Below are 19,883 nucleotides of genomic sequence, written 5' to 3' on the forward strand. Positions count from 1 at the left end.
AGCGGCCTCCACTCTCTCGCCCCAACCTAGCACCTGTTCAGGCCCCGCCCCCTCAGCGACCTTTTGCCCTCCTGCCTTGTCCCTGCTTAGTTCCAGAACCCTCCCAGACAGGGTCCAGGACCAGCCCACGGTTGTTCTGCATGGAGAGCCCGGGGCCGACTCGGGTCAGTGGTTTTTTTTTTTTTTGTCTTTCTGCTTCAAACCTGCCTTTTGCAGCGCCCTAGCCCCCAGTCCAGCCACAACATGAATTTGGGTGCGTCGGGATGTTGCAATCCCCACGCGAGTTTGTGCAGTTGTCAGGGAGTCCCAGCTTCGCCATGGGAAGCTCATAGGCCCAGTGGCTCTGCAGCGTTTGTATCGTTTTAGACCATGTCCCCCCCCTTTCAGGTGGCAAAATCTCGGCTCACCACAACCTCTGACTACTAGGTTCAAGCGATTCTCCTGCCTCAGGCTCCTGAATAACTGGAATTATAGGCGCCCGCCACACACCCAGCTAATTTTGTATTTTTAGTAGAGACTGAAAATGTTGGTTATGCCATGTTGGTTACGCTGGTCTCGAAAACCCAATCTCAGGTGATCTGCCCACCTCGGCCTCCCAAAATGCTCGGATTACAGGCGTGAGCCACCGTGCCCGGCCTCTATGTAGCTTTTTTTTTTAGTCTTTGTAGCTATCTTGTTTAGGAATAAAATGGGAGGCAGGTTTGTCTGTCCCAGTTCCCAGCTTGACCTTTCTCTTTGGCTAGTAATTTTTATTATCCTTTCACAAGCTTGGACAGACATAATGCTTTGACACACTGATATTGCTTTATATAGATTTTCCATAACAATAAAGTCCAAGGGTCTGTCATGAACTGAGTTAGAAGAGATGAGACGATTCCCAGGAGACTAGCTCTCAAGCAATCCTCCCACCTCAGCCTCCCAAGGTGCGTGGACCACAGGTGTGATCCACTGAACATAGTGGAGTCTCCAGCTCGAAAAAACAAAAGGTTAAGGTACTCTATCGAATTACATCATTTGACTTTTATTATTTTTTTATTTTTATTTTTTTATTTTCTGAGATGGAGTCTCACTCTGTCACCCAGGCTGGAGTGCAGTGGCACGATCTCGGCTCACTGCAACTTCTGCCTCCCAGGTTCACACCATTCTCCTGCCTCAGCCTCCCAAGTAGCTGGGACTACAGGTGCCCGCCACCACGACTGTCTAATTTTTTGTATTTTTAGTAGAGACGGGGTTTCACCATGTTAGCCAGGATGGTCTCAATCTCCTCACCTTGTGATCCACCCGCCTTGGCCTCCCAAAGTGCTAGGATTACAGGCGTGAGCCACCGTGCCCAACCGACTTTTTTTCTAATAAAATGTTTCACATATTTATTACCGAACCCAGCCAACCAATGCGTTCATAACAGATTCAGAGATAAAAAATATATTCCCAATAAAACATGTCCAACTCTCCAGATAGGGGTGACATTTTCAACTTGATATGGTAGCGTGACTGTGACCTTATTATCAATTTTCATGCAAATCCACTGGGGAATGGAACGAGTTTGCTTTTGTTTCTTGGCCAGGACTCATTTAATCCTGAAAGTCTTGTGAGAAGACATGGCAAGAAGCAAAGTCAAGCACATACTATGATGACAGAGAGAGGAGAAGGGGCTTGACTTTTTCTTTTTTTTAGACTAAGTTTCTTTCTTTTTGCCCAGGCTGGAGTGCAATGGTGCGATCTTGGCTCGCTGCAACCTCTACCTCCTGGGTTCAAGTGATTCTCTTGCCTCAGCCTCACAAGTAGCTGAGTTTGGTCCAAATATGAACTAGAAAGGCAGGAACCTGGCCAAAGTTGGGGAGCTTGAATGTTATTACCTTATTCCTGCTTGACCTTTACTGCCAATGCCAACACAAATGGTCAGAGGTCCCTTATGTGAAAATCTTCATGACCTTGTGAGAAAACCCTGATTTTTGTAAAGGCTGCAAAACAGGCTCAAAAATAAATAAATAAAATAAGGGCCAGTTGCAGTGGCTCATGCCTGTAATCCCACCACTTTGGGAGGCTGAGGCGGGTGGATCAGCTGAGGTTAGGAGTTCAAGACCAGCCTGACCAACATGGAGAAACCCCCTCTGTACTAAAAACACAAAAATTAGCCAGGCATGGTGGCGGGCACCTGTAATCCCAGCTACTCAGGGGGCTGCAGCAGGAGAATTGCTTGAACCCAGGAAGCAAAAGTTGCAATGAGCCCAGATCACACCACTGCACTACAGCCTGGGTGACAAGAGCGAGACTCCATCTCAAAACAAAAAAATTAAATAAAAAATAAATAAAAATACAAAAATTAGCGTGGAGTGGTGGCATGTATCACTAATCCCAGCTACTCAGGAGGCTGAGGCAGGAGAATTGCTTGAATGCGGGAGGTGGAGATTCCAGTAAGCCAAGATCATGTCATTGCACTATAGCCTGGGTGACAAGAGCAAGACTCCATCTCAAAAAATAAAAATAAAAAACAGGCTGGGTAAAGTGGCTCAAGTCTGTTGTCCAGGCTGGTCTCAAACTGCTGACCTCAAGTGATCTACCTGCCTTGGCCTCCCAAAGTGCAGGGATAACAGGCATGAGCCACCGCACCTGGCCCATTCTCCTTAACATTAACACTTTTTATGTCAATTAATGCGTGAACTCAATGTTAAGTCAACTCAAACTCAAGTCAATGTTGAATTGACTCTAATGTCAATTAAAGCTTTATGAATTTTTTTATATTCATTTTATTTGGAACAATTATTTCAGAAATGAATTTTCTGATGTTCTGCATGGAATGGCCACAGACTGAAGACCTTGCCACCCTTACATTTGTAAGATTTCTGTCCAGTATGTATTCTCTGATGTCTAATGAGGTGTGAACATGAAGTAAAGGCTTTGCCACAATCATCACACTTGTGAGGTTTCTCTCCTGCATGAATTCTCCTGTTTTGCATAGGATGAAGCTTGACTGAAGACCTTGTCACAGTCATATTTGTAAGGTTTTTCTCCAGTATGAGTGCGTCAATGAACTGCAATGTATGAATGATGTCTGAAAAATTTGCCACATTTATTACACTTGTAGATCTCTCTTCATTATGGATTCTCTAATGATTTGTGATGGCTGTAGCATTACTGACTACTTTGTGAGAATCATTACATTTGTAAAGTTTCCCTACACCCATGGATTGCTTGATGGTGGGTAAGTGTTGACTGTCCAGTAAAGGCTTTGCCACACTCATTACACTTTTAAGGTTTCTCTGCAGTATGAACTCTCTGATGTTTTGCAAGGCTTGCTTTTTGATTAAAAACCTTGCCACATTCATTACACTTGTAAGGTTTCTCTCCAGTATGAACTCTCTGATGTTGTGCAAGGATTCCTTTTTGATTAAAAACCTTCCCACATTTATTACACTTGTAAGGTTTCTCTCCAGTATGAACTCTCGTATGGTTTGCAAGGCATGAATCACTCCGGAAGGCCTTGTCACAATCTTTACATTTGTATGGTTTTTCTCCAGTATGAATTCTCCTATGTCTTTCAAGGTGTGATCTGCGACTGAAAACTTTGTCACATTCTTCACATTTGTAAGGTTTTTCTCCAGTATGAAGTCTATGATGACGTGCAAGGTTTTCTCTTCTACTAAAAACCTTGCCACATTCATTACATGTGTAAGGTTTCTCTCCAGTATGAAGTGTATGATGGTATTGAAGGGATGACTTCCGACTGAAACTCCTGCCACATTTATTACACTTGTACGGTTTCTCTCCAGTATGAACTCTTTGATGTTCTGCAAGGTATGAATCACTCCGGAAAACCTTGTCACAAACCTTACATTTGTATGATCCCTCTCCACTATGAACTTTCCTATGTCTTTCAAGGTGTGATCTGCGAATGTAAACATTGTCACATTCTTCACATTTGTAAGGTTTCTCTCCAGTGTGAAGTATATGATGGCATTGAAGGGATGACTTCTGACTGAAGGTCTTGCCACACTCATTACACTTGTAAGGTTTCTCTCCAGTATGAATTGCCTTATGAATTACAAGGGCTGAATTTCGACCAAAGGTCTTGCCACACTCATTACACTTGTAAGGTTTCTCTCCAGTATGAAGTCTACAACGGCATCTAAGGGATGACTTCTCACTGAAGGTCTTGCCACACTCATTACACTTGTAAGGTTTCTCTCCAGTATGAAGTCTACGATGGCATACAAGGGATGACATCTGAGTGAAGGTCTTCCCACACTCATTACACTTGTAAGTTTTCTCACCAGTGTGACATCTATGATGATATACAACGTATTGCTTCTGATTAAAGATCTTGCCACATACATCACATTTATATCGTTTCTCTCTTGAATGGGTTATGTGGTATCTCCTTAAGAGTGAGCTATAATTAAAGGCTTTGCCACACTCATTACTTTGGCAAGATTTTTCTCTCATGTGTATTTCCTGTATTTGTGTGAATAATGAAGGATGGAGGAAATTCTTCCCATACTTATTAGAAATATGAGTTTTGAGCCTATGAGAAATACTTTGGGATTTTGAAGCTGAGGAAACACCACTGATAGACTTGTCCAATTGCTTACTAATTTTCCCTTTAGTCTGAAATATGTGCAGTTCAGGCAGATGCAAATGAAAACTTAATCCAAGCTGATCTTTAATAGGCTTGTTTCCAGCATGTCTTTGATCATGTCGGTCTGTACTACCAGTCAACTCTTTGGTTGCTGTCATGGGTGCTTCATGGCCATTTCTTTCAACTTCTTGCCACTGAAACTCAAAGTGATGAATATCTTTCTTGATTTCTGGGAAGCAAAAATCTCCAATGTGATGACTTTTATGTCTTTCCAATGTCCCTGTGTGGAACTCTCCTCCTGTATTACCGTGCCCAGTTGATAAGAACTCCATCATGGATTTTAAAGAGCTATCTAAAAAATATAAAGACCAATAGGTTTCCAATTAAGTACAGATGGTAAATAATAGTTGACATTGAAATGTGTAAAAATTACACAAAAAGCAATACTTATTTTAAACTTCCCAAATGTGATCTTCAAAGTTTAAGAACACACTGTCTCTACTAAATATACAAAAATTAGCCAGGTGTGGTGGTGGGTGCCTGTAATCCCAGCTACTCAGGAGGGTGAGGCAGCAGAATTGCTTGAACCCAGGAGGCAGAGGTTGCAGCATGCGGAGATCACCACATTGCACTCCAGCCTGGGCAACAAGAGCAAAATTCTGTGTAGAAAAAAAAAAGAGTTCAGTCAAGAGCCTCATATACATGAGGCAGTGAGCCTGAATGATGTCCTCCCTAGGAGGAATTTCTACAGCAGTGACTGCTGCTTAGAGAAGATGACCATTAGTTTATGTGATGAGCACTGTCACAGTGCTAGTGAGAGACGCTTCTGTGATGGTTCTCAAAAACCAGAACGAAAGGCCAAGCATGGTGGCTCATGCCTCTAATCCCAACACTTGGAGGCTGAGGTGGGCAAATTGCTTGAGGCCAGGAGTTCAAGACCAACTTGGCCAACATGGTGATACCCTATGTCTAATAAAAATACAAAAATCAGCCAGGTATGGAGACATGTGCCTGTAATTCCAGTTAGGTTGAGAGGCTGAAGTACAAGCATTGCTTGAACTCAGGATGCAGAGGTTGCAATAAGCTGAGATCAAGACTCTGCACTCCAGCCTGTTCAACAGAGGGAGACTCTGTCTGAAAACAAACAAACAAAAAGAAAACAAAACCAGAAGCACAGCTGGAAACACTTGTCTTTCAGTGTCATGCTTTCTTTCTCCTATCCTGGGCCATGCTGACAATTCTGCTCAGGGCTTCCAGGGACATATCCTCCTAGAGCAGGATGATGTTCAATTGTATTAGTCAAAGTGTTCATGAATTTTCTGTTTTTATGTAAAACCACTCCACAGGAGAGTCTCTAAGAAGCTGTCCATGACAGATAGGAGGGTCATCACTGCAGAAAACAATGACATGTACATCAAAAGCATGTATGGGGCAACATCACAAAAGAGAATATAAAACCAGGAAGAGCCAAGATAGACAAGGGCAGATTCCTAATGTCTGGAGGGACATTTTCCTCACCCACAAACTCCAGGTTCCTGTAGTTCTCCAACATCACGGCCCTGTATAAAGCCCTCTGTGCAGGGTTCAGGCATTTCCACTCCTCCAAAGAGAATCCTATAGCCACATCCCTGAAAGTCAAGCGTCCCTAAAATAAAAAACACATTTCAACAAAACATTATGGAGGAGTGAGTTATTGCCCTCACGTGAAATGACAAAACAGAAAATAAGTATTGATTTGATCCAAGACTGTGTTCTGACAAATCCACGTTAAGGTATTTTTGAACAATTTTTCAGTATAGTTGCATTTTGTTGTACTTTTTCATGATAGCTTTTAAAATCCCCTAAGTCACTGTGGAAGTCTCAGTTTTATGGACAATATAAGGCCAGGAATGGTGGCTCATGCCTAAAATCCCAGCACTTTGGGAGACCAAGGCAGGTGGATCACCTGAGCTCAGGAGTTTGAGCCCAGGACAACATGGTGAAACCTCATCTCTACTAAAAATACAAAAAAAAAACAAAAAAAAAAACCAGGTGTGGTGGCACACGCCTCTAGTCCCAGCTACCTGGGAGGCTGATGCACAAGAATAACTTGAGAACAAGAGACGAATGTTGCAGTGAACCAAGATCGTGCCATTGCACTCCAGCTTGGGCTGCAGAGTAAGACTCCATCTCAAAAAAATATATATATATATATACACACACACACACACATATATGTTTTATATATATAATATATACTTATATATTATATATATTTTATTTAATATTTAATTATATAATTATATATTATATACAATTATATAATATATGTATATAATATATATTTATAAAATATATATGTATATAATACATATTTATAAAATATATAATATATGCATATAATACATATTTATAAAATATATAATATATGTATATAATATATATTTATAAAATATATAATATATAATACAATATATATGTATTTATAAAATATATTATATATAATACATTATATATAATATATATTGCAATATTGTATCATATATTATATATAATATTGTATAATAAATATATTATTAAATAATTAAAGATATAATTAAATATATATAATATATTTTTTATATATATATAAAATAAGCCCAGGCATGGTGGCTCACACCTGTAATGCCATCACTTTGGGAGACCGAGGTGGGTGGATCACTTAAGGTCAGGAGTTAGAGACCAACCTCTCCAACATGGCAAAACTCCGTATCTACTAAAAATAAAAAAATTGGCTGGGCATGGTAGGGAGGTGCCTGTAATCCCAACTATTCAGGAAGCTGAAGCAGGAGAATCGCCTGAACTCTGGAGGCAGGGGTTGCAGTAAGCCAAGATCATCACAACACCACTGCAATCCTGCCTGGGCAACAGACTGAGACTCTTTCTCAAAAAAAAAAAAAAAAAAAAAAAACAAAAACAAACAAAAAACAGGTATATCTATATATAGCAAATAATGTATTTTCTACATAAACCGTGGGATTGGCTGCACGCAGTAGGTCACACCTGTAATCCCAGCACTTTGGGAGGCTGAGGCAGGTGGATAACCTAAAGTCAGGAGTTCGATACCAGCCTGAAGAACATGGACAAATTCTGTCTCTACTAAAAATACAAAGTTAGCTGGCAATGGTGGCGCATGCCTATATTCCCAGCTACTTGGGAGGCTGTGGCAGGAGAATCATTTGAACCTGGGAGGTGGAAGTTGCAGTGAGCCGATATCATGTCACTGCACTCCAGCTTGGGCCACAAGAATGAAACTCCATCTCAAAACAAACAAACAAACAACAACAACAAAAAAGAAATGAAACAAAACTGTCTAAGGACTCACATGTCTTCATTCAGAGAAAGCTCCAAGGAGGATTTGAAAGAGTGAGCTATCTTGTTTTCTACCTTGGAAACATGAAAATTTTCAGAACTTGCAGGATAAAATACCATAACAAAACATTCATCAGACCGGGAGCAAGGCTCACACCTGAAATCCCAGCACTTAGGTGTGGGCGGCAAGCCACCCAGGCGCTGAGGCAAGAGACAGAGGACACGAGCTGTTCCAGTATAATAAAATATAAAACAAGAATAGTTATACCAGATATAGATCTTAGATATGATTATATATGAATATCATTAATCATTAGTTTGTAGCAATTACTTTTTATTCCAATATTATAATAATCCTCGCTCTATAATCATAGCCTAGGAAAAACCAGGCCATACAGAGATAGGAGCTGAGGGGACATAGTGAGGTGTGACCAGAAGAAAAGAGTGTGAGCCTTCTGTTATGTCTGGACAGGGCCACCAGAGGGCTCCTTGGTCTAGCGGTGACGCCAGCGTCTGGGAAGTCGCCTGTTGCCAGGCGGACTGTGGTCCAGTGGTGGCGTAACTGTCAAGGGAAAACACCCGCTACTTAGCAAACCTGGAAAGGGGGGTAGTCTCCCTTTCCCAGGGGGAGTTTAGAGAAGACTCTGCTCCTCCACCTCTTGTGGAGGGCCTGACTTCAGTCAGGCTCACCTGCAGTTATCTGGAGGCCTAACCATCTCCCTGTGATGCTCTGCTTCAGTGGTCACACTCCTAGTCCGCCTTCATGTTCCATCCTGTACGCCTGGCTCTGCCTTCTAGATAGCAGTAGTAAATTAGTGAAGGTACTAATAGTCCCTGATATGCAGAAATAATGGCATCAGCTGTCTTTCTGTCTGTCTCCTCTCCCTCTCTGCCTCGCCTGCCAGGCAGGGAAGGGCCCCCTGTCGAGTGGACACGTGACCCACGTGACCTTACCTATCATTGGAGATGACTCACATTCTTTACCCCACCCCTTTTGCTTTGTATCCAATAAACAACAGTGCAGCCAGACATTTGGGGCCACTACCAGTCTCCATGCATTGGTGGTAGTGGTCCCCTGGGCCCAGCTGCCTTTTCTCTTATCTCTTTGTCTTGTGTCTTTATTTCTACACTCTCTCATCACCGCACACAGGGAGAGAACCACTGACCCTGTGGGGCTGGTCCCTACATTTAGGGAGGCCAAGGCGGAAGGATCACTTGAGGCCAAAAGTTCGAGACCAGCCTGGCCAACATGGTGAAACCCCATCTGTACTAATAACACAACAATTAGCCAGGAGTGTAGCATGCATCTGTAACTGCAGCTACTCAGTTGGCTGAAGCATAAGACTCATTTGAACCTGAGAGCCAGAGTTTGCAATGTGCCACCACACTCCAGACTGGTGACAGAGTGAGGCCCTGTCTCAAAAAACATGCAAAAAAAAAAAAACCCCATTCATCAAATAATTTTTTGTAAAATCTCATAATGGTATATGAATACATTTCTAAAGGATTGTGCTGACTTGCCACAGAACTCTCAACAGTGATTCCCCACTGAGACATGGGAATGGGTGGAAGGCTGGACAGGAAAGGGGATGCATAAGCGCACTTTTCTTTGGACTTTTACTACACAACACATATATACATCATGTGATGTTTAAAATAAAAGAATTATTTAATAATAATGGGTAGAAAAAGAATGGCTCCATCCTTGCTAATGGCATAAGTTGTGCTCTTATGTCAGAGCAAACTTATAATCATTTTTACCTAAAATGTTTGCTTCATCAGAGTCCCTGTAAAAAAAAAAAAAAAAAAAAAAAAAAAAAAAGTCTCTGTGGGGTCAAAGTGCTGAGAATGATTTAAAGAATCCCCTGCAGTTAGATATTTATATTGATTTCATAATTTGAAGTCAATGATGGAATAAAGCTAACTCTATTACTGATATCTATATCTACTTTCCATTCTATTCCAAGACATTGAAAGTGCAGAGTCCTTCTGGGCTGTCTCACACCTGTAATCCCAGCAATTTGGGAGGCTCAGATGGGAGGACCACTTGAGCCCAGGGGTTCGAGGATGCCGTAAACTAGAATTGTGCCATTGCACTCCAGACTGGGCCCCAGAGTGACACCCTGTCTCTTAAAACAAAAGTTTGGTGTCAGAGACATGCTGACTTACTAGTGTAGCTTCAAATGTATTACAAAATCAGACACAAAATATCTCCCCTAGTTTGTCTCCTTTTCCAGAATTTACTAGATTTACCAGTAAACATTAATGTATGACTTTCATATACAGTTTCTCTGATATGGTCCAGAAAGAGCTAAATGTGCATCCAGATGTGGCCCCTGAACAATCCCTGCTGCCCAACATCACTGACACCACGAGGCCCACACCCCATCTCCATCCATGTCTGCTGTGAACCCTTCCCAGGACCATGCCCAGTGGAGTCTCTTCCCAAGCTCATGTCACTAGGTTATAGAAGATGGAATTTAAGTGAAGATGAGAGGGACTGAGAAAAGGCATGGGTGAGTGCCAGCAAATGTGTGATGCAGAACGCTTCACACTCAGAGAAGATTGGCTACTACAATACCTGGCACTTCAGAAAGGAAAGAGACAGAAGAATCCACCGAGGAATATGACTTACTTGAGGAAGAGCCATCCCTGGCTCCTTTTCTTTGTTCTTCTTGGTGGCTTCCTCACGTAACATGAGTCTTTGGAAATCCTGTATGTTAAAAAAACAAGAGATTTAATATTTAGAAACCATTGACTCCTTTCCTGTGACAAAACACACACACAGGGGAGACCTCACCCGAGAGAAAGATGGTCCTCTGCTTCCCACTGCACCAGAGATCATGCAGAGATAAGAAAGTTCCACAGGAAGACCTACAAGTGTAATTTTGACCCATTTTCAGATCTTGCTCCCCTCCTGGAGAAGTCCACACACAAGCTGCAACAGGACACAGACCTTCAGGGCACAGATCCGACCCTAACCAAACTCCATGCAAAGCCCCCTCACCTCCCTGTGGATCACAGGCTGATCTCAGCTGTCAACATGGAGGAAACTTCCTTGATGTTTAATGCTGGACACAGATAAGAATCACCAGTGCCATTGTAAGTATTATTGATTGTGGGTCCCATCCTATTATAATAGCAATCTGATAAAACAGTATGCCTGTAATCCCAGCATTTTGGGAGGCCAATGCAGCTGGATCCCTTGAGCTCTGGGGTTGGAGACCAGCCTGAGCAACATGGTGAAAGGCTGTTTCTACAAAGAACACAAAAATTAGCGTGGTGTGGTGGCACATGGCTGTGGTCCCAGCTACTCTGGAGGCTGAGGTAGGAAGGAGACCACTACTTCTCCTGCTGCCTTCCTCCTTCCCCCCTGCCTAGTTTATAAGACAGGAGGAAAGGAAGAAAGCAAATGTTAGAAGGAAACAGAAGTAAGATAAATAGCCAAATGACCTTGGTGCCACCACCCAGCCCCAGTGGTTAAAAATAATAATATCAACCCCTGACCTAAACTACTTATGTTATCTGTAAATTCTAGACATTGTATGAAGAAGCATTGCAAAATTTTCTGCTCTGTTAGCTGATGCACGTAATGCCAAGTCACGTTCCCCATGCTTGCTCAATCTATCGTGACCCTTTCACGTGGACCCCTTAGAGTTGTAAGCTCTTAAAAGGGCCAGGAATTTCTTTTTCAGGGAGCTTGGTTCTTGAGACATGAGTCTTCTGATGCTCCAGGCCGAATAAAGCCATTTCCTTTTTTAACCCGTTATCTGAGAGCTACTGTCTGTGGCTCATCATGCTACATTTCTTGGTTCCCTGACTTGGAAGCGAGGTGATTAACAGATGGTTGAGGCAGCCCCTTAGGTGACTTAGGCCTGCCCTGTGGAGCATCCCTGCAGGGTACTCCAGCCAGCTTGAGTGACATTGATTCTGAGGGCGCTCCCAGGTAGGCACGTGCCCCAGAAAGATATTTAGCCTGGCCATCTGAACTTGCAGCGTAACCAGTGTGCTTATTGTAAAGAAATAGGATATTAGAAGGATATTAGAAGGACAAGTGCCCTCAGCTAAAAGGAAAACAAGGTGGTTCAGAGCAGGAGGCCCCAGAAGGAGCCCTGTTCAATATAGCAGAAGAGTTACTGAACTGAGGTGGACCGGGCTCAACTGCCCCCAAAGAGCCCATGGTCAAGATGACAGTTAGGGGCAAAGACATTGATTTTCATGTTGATACCAGTGCTGAACATTCAGTAGTAACCACCCCGGTTGCCCCCTTTTCCAAAAAGACTATTATTATAATTGAAGCCATGGGAGTTTTGTCAAAGCAAGCTTTCTGTTGTCCTGGACTTGTACTGTAGGAAGACATAAAGTGATTCAACAGTTCTGGTACATTCCTGACTGTCCCTTGCCTTGCTAAGAAAGGACTTGCTTAGCAAGCTGAAAGCCACCATCTCTTCTACAGAGCATGGCTCTTTACAGCTAAGGCTACCCAGAAGGGGAGTCATTATGGCCCTTACAGTCCCCCGGGAAGAGGAATGGAGACTTCTCTTAACTGAGCCAGGCCAAGAGATAAGACCAACTCTGGCTAAGCGGTGGCCAAGGGTGTAGACAGAAGACAACCCTCCAGGGTTGGCAGTTAACCAAGCCCTGGTACTTATAGAAGTTAAGCATAGGGTCCAGCCAGTCAGGCAAAAACAGTCCCCAGTCCCCAGAGAAGCTCTTGAAAGTATCCAGGTCCATCTCAAGAGCCTGAGAGCCTTTAGAATTATAGTCCCTTGTCAGTCTCCCTGGAACACTCCCCTCCTTCCTGTTCCCAAGCCAGGGACCAATGACTACATGCCAGTACGGACTTGTGCTTAGTCAATCAAGCTACAGTGACTTTACATCCAACAGTGCCTAACCCATACACGTTAAGGTTGCTGCCAGCTGAGGACAGCTGGTTCTCTGGCTTAGACCTGAAAGACACTTTCTTTAGCATCAGATTAGCCCCTGAGAGCCAGAAGCTGTTTGCCTTTCAGTAGGAAGATCTGGGGTCAGGTGTCACCACTCAGTACACTTGGACCCGGCTTCTGCAAGTGTTCAAGAACTCCCCCACCATCTTGGGGAAGCACTGGCTTGGGACCTCCAGAAGTTGCTGCCAGAGACCTAGGCTGTGCATTGCTCCGGTACGTTGATGACCTTCTATTAGGACACCCCATGGCAGTTGGGTGTGCCAAGGGAAAGGATGCCCTACTCTGGCCCTTAGAGGACTGTAGGTATAAGTTGTCCAAGAAGAAGACCCAGATCTGCTGACAGCAGGTACATTACCTAGGATTTACTATCCAACAGGGGGAGCACAGGCTGGGATCAAAAGGAAAGCAGGCTTTTTACAACCTACTGAAGCCTAAGACCAGAAAGCAGGTGAAAGAATTCTTAGGTGCTGTGAGTTTCTGCAGACCATGGATCCCAAACTTTGCAGTACTGGCCAAGCCTCTGTATGGAGTCACAAAGGGGGAAGACCAGGAAACTTTTGAACAGGGATCCCAACAACAGCAAGCCTTTCATGAGTTAAAAGAAAACCTTATGTCAGCCCCAGCCCTGGGGTTATCTGACCTGACAAAGCCTTTTAAACTGTATGTTTCTGAGAGAGAAAATATGGCAGTTAGAGTTTTGATCCAAACTGTGGGGCCCTGGCTGAGGCCAGTGGCCTGCCTCTCTAAGCAACTAGACGGGGTTTCTAAAGGTTAGCCCTCATGTTTGAGGGCCTTGGCAGCAACTGCCCTGCTGGCAGAAGAAGCAGATAAACTAACTCTTAGGCAAAACCTGAACATAAAGGCCCCCCATGCTGTGGTGACTTTAATGAATACCAAAAGACATCATTGGCTAATGAATGCTAGACTAACCAAGTACCAAAGCTTGCTCGGTGAAAATCCCCACATAACCATTGAACTTTGTTACACCCTGAACCCCACCACCTTACTCCCAGTATCAGACAGCCCTGTTGAGCATAACTGTGTAGAGGTGTTGGACTCAGTTTACTTTAGCAGGCCTGAACTTTGAGACCAGCCTTGGGCATCAGTAGACTGGGAGCTATACACGGACAGGAGCAGCTTCATCAGCCCACAAGGAGAGAGATGTGCAGGATATGTAGTAGTAACCCTGGACACTGCCATTGATGCCAGATCGTTGTCCCGGGGCACTTCAGCCCAGAAAGCCGAGCTCATTGCTTTAATTCAGGCCTTAGAACTCAGTGAAGGTAAGACTGAAAACATTTACACTGACTCTCAGTATGCCTTTTTAACCCTCCAAGTGCATAAAGCATTACATAAAGAAAAGGGCCTGTTGAACTCTGGAGAAAAAGACATAAAATATCAGCAAGAAATCTTGCAATTATTAGAAGCAGCATAGAAACCCCACAAGTTGGAAGTCATGCACTGCAGAGGACACCAGCGAGCTTCCACCTCGGTTGCCTTAGGGAATTCCAGAGCTGACTCAGAAGCTCAAAAAGCAACATCCACACTCTACTGGGCATCAGTCACAGCCCCCCTGCTCCCTCAAGCACCTGACCTTGTATCTACAAGGTCACAGTTGTACTGGACAACAGTTGTACTGGGGGTGCATGAAACCACCCATCTAGGTCAGGAGTCACTTGAAAAGTTGTTAGGCTGGTACTTCTACATCTCACAATTGTCAGCCCTTGCCAAAACTGTGGTGCAGCGGTGTGTTACCTGCCGACAGCACAATGCAAGGCAGGGTTCAGCCGTTCTGCCCAGCATATAAGCTTATGAAGCAGCCCCCTTTGAAGATCTCCAGGTGGATGGAGTTCACAGAAATGCCAAAGTGTAGAAGTAACAAGTATTTACTAGTTTTCATGTGTACCTACTCTAGGTAGGTGGAGGCTTATCCCACATGAACTGAGAAAGCTCGTGAAGTAACCCATGTGCTTCTTCGAGATCTTATTCCTAGATTTGGACTGCCCTTACGAATCGGTTCAGATAACAGGCCAGAGTTTGTGGCTGACTTAGTACAGAAGACAGCAAAGGTATTAAAGATCACATGGAAACTGCATGCTGCCTTCCGACCTCAGAGTTCTGGAAATGTGGAGCAGATAAATCGGACTATCAAAAATAGCTTAAGGCCTTAGGAAAAATTACACAAATGATTTCAGCCCAGGTAAATGAGAGATGCCCCATTAGCTTATTCTCCTCAGTTCACTCTTTCTCCCCAGGTGATCGAGTGTGGATCAAGGACTGGAACATAGCCCCTGTGTACCTCCAGTGGAAAGTACCTCAGACCGTCATCCTGACCACTTCCACCGCTGTGAAGGTAGAAAGAATCCAGGCCTGGATCCACCACAGCCATATAAAACCTGCAGCGCCTGAAACCTGGGAGGCAAGACCAAGCCCAGATAATCCCTGAAAAGTGACCCTGAAGAAGACAACAAGCCCTGCTCCAGTCACACCCAGAAGCTGACTGGTCCTACGCATGGTCGAAGCATGAGGAAGCTCATCGTGGGACTCATTTTTCTTAAATTTTAGACTTGTACAGTAAAGGCTTCAACTGACCTTCCTCAAACTAAGGAGTGTTCCCAGTGTATTCATCAGGTCACCGAGATAGGACAGCAAATTAAAACACTCTTTCTGTTCTATAGTTATTATCAATGTACCAGAACGTTAAAAGCATCTTATTTGTATAATTCCACTCAGTACAAGGTATGTAGCCCAGGAAATGACAAACCTAATATGTATTATAACACATCTAAACCCCCTGCAACCACCGTTTTTCAAATAAGATTAAGAACTGGTCCTTTCCTAGGTGATACAAGTAAAATAATAGCTAGAACAAAAGAAAAAAGAATCCCCAAACAAGAAACTTTAAATTTGATGCTTGTGCAGCCATTAATAGTAACAAGCTCAGATTAAGATGTGGATCTCTTAACTAAGAAAGGAGCCACACAGTAGAAAATAAATATGTTTGTCATGAGGCAGAGGTCTGTGAAAATTGTGCCTATTGGCCATGTTATTTAGGCTACTTAGAAAAAGGACAAAAAAGACCCGGTTCACTTTCAAAAAAAAGAAGCCAACCCCTCCTGTGCTAGCAGTCACTGTAACCCACTAGAACTAATAATCACTAATTCTGTAGACCCCCATTAGAAAAAAAGAGAAGGTGTAGCCCTGAGGATCAATAGGACAAGGGTAACCCCCCAAGTTGCCATTTTAGTCCGAGGGGAGGTCCACAGGCCCTTTCCCAAACCAGTGTTTCAAGCCTTTTATAATGAGCTAAATCTGCCAGCACCAGAGCTTCCAAAAAAGACAAGGAACTTGTTTCTCCAGTTAACAGAAAATGTAGCTCATTCTCTCAATGTTACTTATTGTTATGTATGTGGAGGAACCACTATCGGAGACCGATGGCTTTAGGAAGCCCGAGAGTTGGTGCTCACTGATCCAGTTCCTCACACAATTCCAGTTCAGAAGGCCCAAACTAGCAACTTCTAGGTCCTAAAAACCTCAGTTATTAGACAATACTATGTAGCTAAGGAAAGAAAAAAACCTCACCATCCCTGTAAGAAAGCTCAATTGTCTAGGACAGAGGTTGTACAACAGCACAACAAGGACAGTCACTTGGTGAGGCCTAAACCATACTGAAAAGAACTCATTAAGTAAATTTTCTAAATTACAGACTGCCTAGGCCCATCCAGAATTTCATTGAGACTGGACGGCTCCCGCTGGACTATACTAGATCTGTAGGCACAGAGACCCATCTCCAACAACAAAGAAGAAAAGGAAAAATCTGGGTCCTGGCTCTGGGAATCTAAGGCCAATTAACGTGAACTTTGCAAAACTAGACCAAAAGGAAAAACCCCATCTCCCTACCCGGAGTAACAAAGGATCAAAGGGTACTTTCCCTGTAGCCCTCCCACTTCCACCACGTCTCAGATGGAAAGGGAAAGAGGCCAGGAGTGGCCACAAAGCACCGGCCACCCTGGGGCTGCGGGGCTGCAGTGCTGTGCTCCATGGGCCGACTAGAGCGAGGCTGGAAAGCGCTCTTGCCCAGGGCGAGAATCCAGCTCGCGGGTGAGGACTTGAAACAGCGCGAGGCGGGAGGACACGTCAGGAAGGGTTTTGCAAAGGAAAGTTTCGCAACAGGAGGTGTCTGCACGGCCCCACTGCAGAAAGACGGGGGACGGGACCAGCCTCAGGGCGACTTTAAACTCAGAAGGAAGCGACTCACGGACTCTCACCCGGACGTTTCAATTTGCTCTGGGTTGAGAAAAGAGGGGCCAGAATTTGCAGGTCTGTGGGGACCCCACGTCCCCCATATAGCAGCACCAGAGAACTGGGAAACGCACATGCCGCGGTACAACTGTCAGTCCACGCCATCCGCTTCCGGGTCTGTGCCAATCAGCGCAGGACAGAAGCCGGACCTGGGCCAGATCCCCGAAGAAGTGGGCGGGGCCTGGGCGAGGCCGGGGCGGGGTGCAAAGGACAAGGGGCCTGGAGTGGGAGAGAAGAGTCTTGGGCTGTGAGGAGTCCGCGGGGGCGGGAAAGGGGCGGGGCCTGAGCTTTTCTCCATCTCCCTCTCCGCGCCTCTGTTTTCCTGGTTTTGGAGGTGAAACCCGCCAATGAGGCTGGAGCAGCTCAGCAGTCAGGGAAATAGTACCTCCCTGAGAAGTCGCCGTGCGGCGGTAATTGGACCCAGGAAAGTTCCTTGCTATTGAAATTAATTTCAGCAATTTAATTCCAAAGCCTGGAAGTTGTCTAGGGCAGGAATGCAAACTAGAATGCGAAATGCAAAGCCTCGCCTGAGCGAAAGGTACAATTTCATGCTGACGGTCCACAGAACAGAATAGAAATCCTCTCCCTTTCAATTCTCCATTCACTGGAGTGGGAGAGTCCACCCTGTGCTCAGCTCCAGACTTCCCTAGGGCCACCCGCATGGGGTGCGGAGCGGAGGGTTCAGGCCAGGGAGGAGTGAGGTCACCACCTGCTGCTTAAACACAGCAGGGATGCGGGCGGGGTGGCAGGAATCTGGGGTCCCAGCTACTCAGGAAGCAGGGGCTAGAGGATCGCTGAGCCTGGAGTTCCAGGCCAGCCTGGGCGACAAAGTAAGACCCTCTACCCTAGAGCTCCCTCCTCCGTCTCAATAAACAAAAAAGTGATTTAAAAAAAAGTACTGACATTGTAACAATGTATATATGTAACATATATAATATATAATAACATATATATAATAAATAACATATATAATATCTTATATGTAACAATGCATATAAGTTGCCCAGTTGTTTCTTACATTTATTTCATGCTGCACTTAAAATGAGTTATTTTTGTCGTGGAAAAGAGTCAAAGTGTAAAATATCTTAAGAGATTTCTTCTAAGCTAAATATGAACGACCCTCAGGAGGTCCTGAGAACATGTGTCCAAGGTGATGGGGAACAGCTTGTTCTTAGACATTTTAGGGAGGCATTAGACATCAATCAAATACATTTAAGAAATACATTGCTTTGGTTCAGAAAGGCGGGGCAACTCAAATCGAGGACTTCTGGGCTACAGGTAAATTGAAACATTTTCTGATTGACAATTGGTTGAGTTTGTCTAAATACCTGAGATCCATGGAGAGGAAATGTTCACGTTAAGGTAAAAGATTGTGGAGACCTAGGTTGTTTTCAAGTCTTCTATCGGCTGCCCTTAGAGATAATAGATGACAAATGTTTTCTATTCAGACCTTTAAACAGTGCGAGATTCTTACTTAAATCTCTTCAGGATTGGTAGGACCTAGAAGAAAAAGATCTAGCTATGTTAACAGAGATTCTTTACAGATGCACATGTACCCCTCACAAAGAACAGCTTTGTAGGACCATTTCAAAATATGGCACAGAAACATGTTTTGGGGTAAAATATTTTGACTTTCTTCTTTGTCACATGTTATTCCAGAGTCAGACTGGAAAGTAAGACAGGATATATAGGACTAAATAAAACCCATCTGATGAGTATTTATGGTTTGTAGGGCATGACTCCCTAGACCCTTTAGATAGGAATTTGGGCAAGATAAAAAAATCAGACCTTAGTCCTCATTCTCAAATTCTTTTTTTTTTTTTACATAATTCCTAAATGTATTGTAATATCAAATTCACTTTATGTGCCTTCTGAAAATAAGTAGAAAATGTACTTTTTATCTTCAGATTGTAATTTTTTTTTTTCCTAGAAACAGGACCTAGTTCTGTCACCCAGGATGGAATGCAGTGGCGGGAACACTGCTCACTGCAACCTCAACCTCTGGGGCTCAAGCAATCCTCCCGCCTCACCTCCCAACTAGCTGGGGCCACAGGCCCTCACCACCAGGCCTGGCTAATTTTTTAATATTTTGTAGAGTCGGGGGTCCACTATGATGCTTAGGCTGGCCTTGAACTCCTGTACTCAAACAATCCTCCCACCTTAGCTTCCCAAAGTGTTGGGATTAAAGGCAAGCCACCATACCCATCCAATTGTAATCTATTTTGGGTGTTTTCTTTGTTGTTCTTTCCTAAGTGTTCTATCAGGTGTGAATAACAAAGGCTGTAAAATAGGCAGTCTTCAAACATTGGGATTTATTTTCATATAGAGAATAATTATATTACTAAGGATACATTGCAGTCAGGTTGTTCTGTTTTACATGGGCCCTGAAAAAAATATAACTAAATTACAAAATTGGCTGGACAAAATGGCTCACACCTGTAATCTCAGCACTTTGGCAAGCTTAGGCGAATGGATCACCCTGAGGTCAGGAGTTTGAGATCAGCCTGGCCAACACAGTGAAACCCCATCTGTACTAAAAATACAAAAATTACCTGGGCATGGTGGCACGCGCCTGTAATCCCAGCTACTCAAGAGGTTGAGGCAGGAGAATCGCTTGAGCCCAGGCAGCAGAGGTTGCAGTGAGCTGAGATCTCACCACTGCACTCCAGCCTGGGCAACAGAGTGAGACTGCATCTCAAAAAAAGAAAAAAAAATTATAAACTTTTAAA

At 43.9% G+C, this 19,883-nt stretch overlaps 1 protein-coding gene across 2 annotated transcripts; it reads right to left on the reverse strand.

Annotated features, from left to right (window-relative positions):
* Positions 1 to 333: 333 nt before the first annotated feature.
* ZNF816 (zinc finger protein 816) lies at positions 334 to 17,330 on the reverse strand. 2 transcript variants are annotated; one of them, XM_054466014.2, is made up of 5 exons: positions 17,111 to 17,261; positions 10,707 to 10,780; positions 10,542 to 10,619; positions 6,095 to 6,221; positions 334 to 4,928 (listed from the first exon to the last, which is right to left on the reverse strand). In XM_054466014.2, exons 2-5 carry the CDS (start codon positions 10,749 to 10,751, stop codon positions 3,250 to 3,252), a joined length of 1,929 nt encoding a protein of 642 aa, XP_054321989.1. In that variant the 5' UTR covers positions 10,752 to 10,780; positions 17,111 to 17,261; the 3' UTR covers positions 334 to 3,249. The 2 variants fall into 2 exon arrangements, with proteins under 2 accessions (XP_054321989.1, XP_063514432.1); XM_063658362.1 differs by lacking the exon at positions 10,707 to 10,780 and having other exon boundaries at positions 17,229 to 17,330.
* Positions 17,331 to 19,883: the final 2,553 nt, after the last annotated feature.

The sequence above is a fragment of the Pongo pygmaeus genome, chromosome 20 (assembly GCF_028885625.2).
Source record: "Pongo pygmaeus isolate AG05252 chromosome 20, NHGRI_mPonPyg2-v2.0_pri, whole genome shotgun sequence".
NCBI classification, from domain to species: domain Eukaryota; kingdom Metazoa; phylum Chordata; class Mammalia; order Primates; family Hominidae; genus Pongo; species Pongo pygmaeus.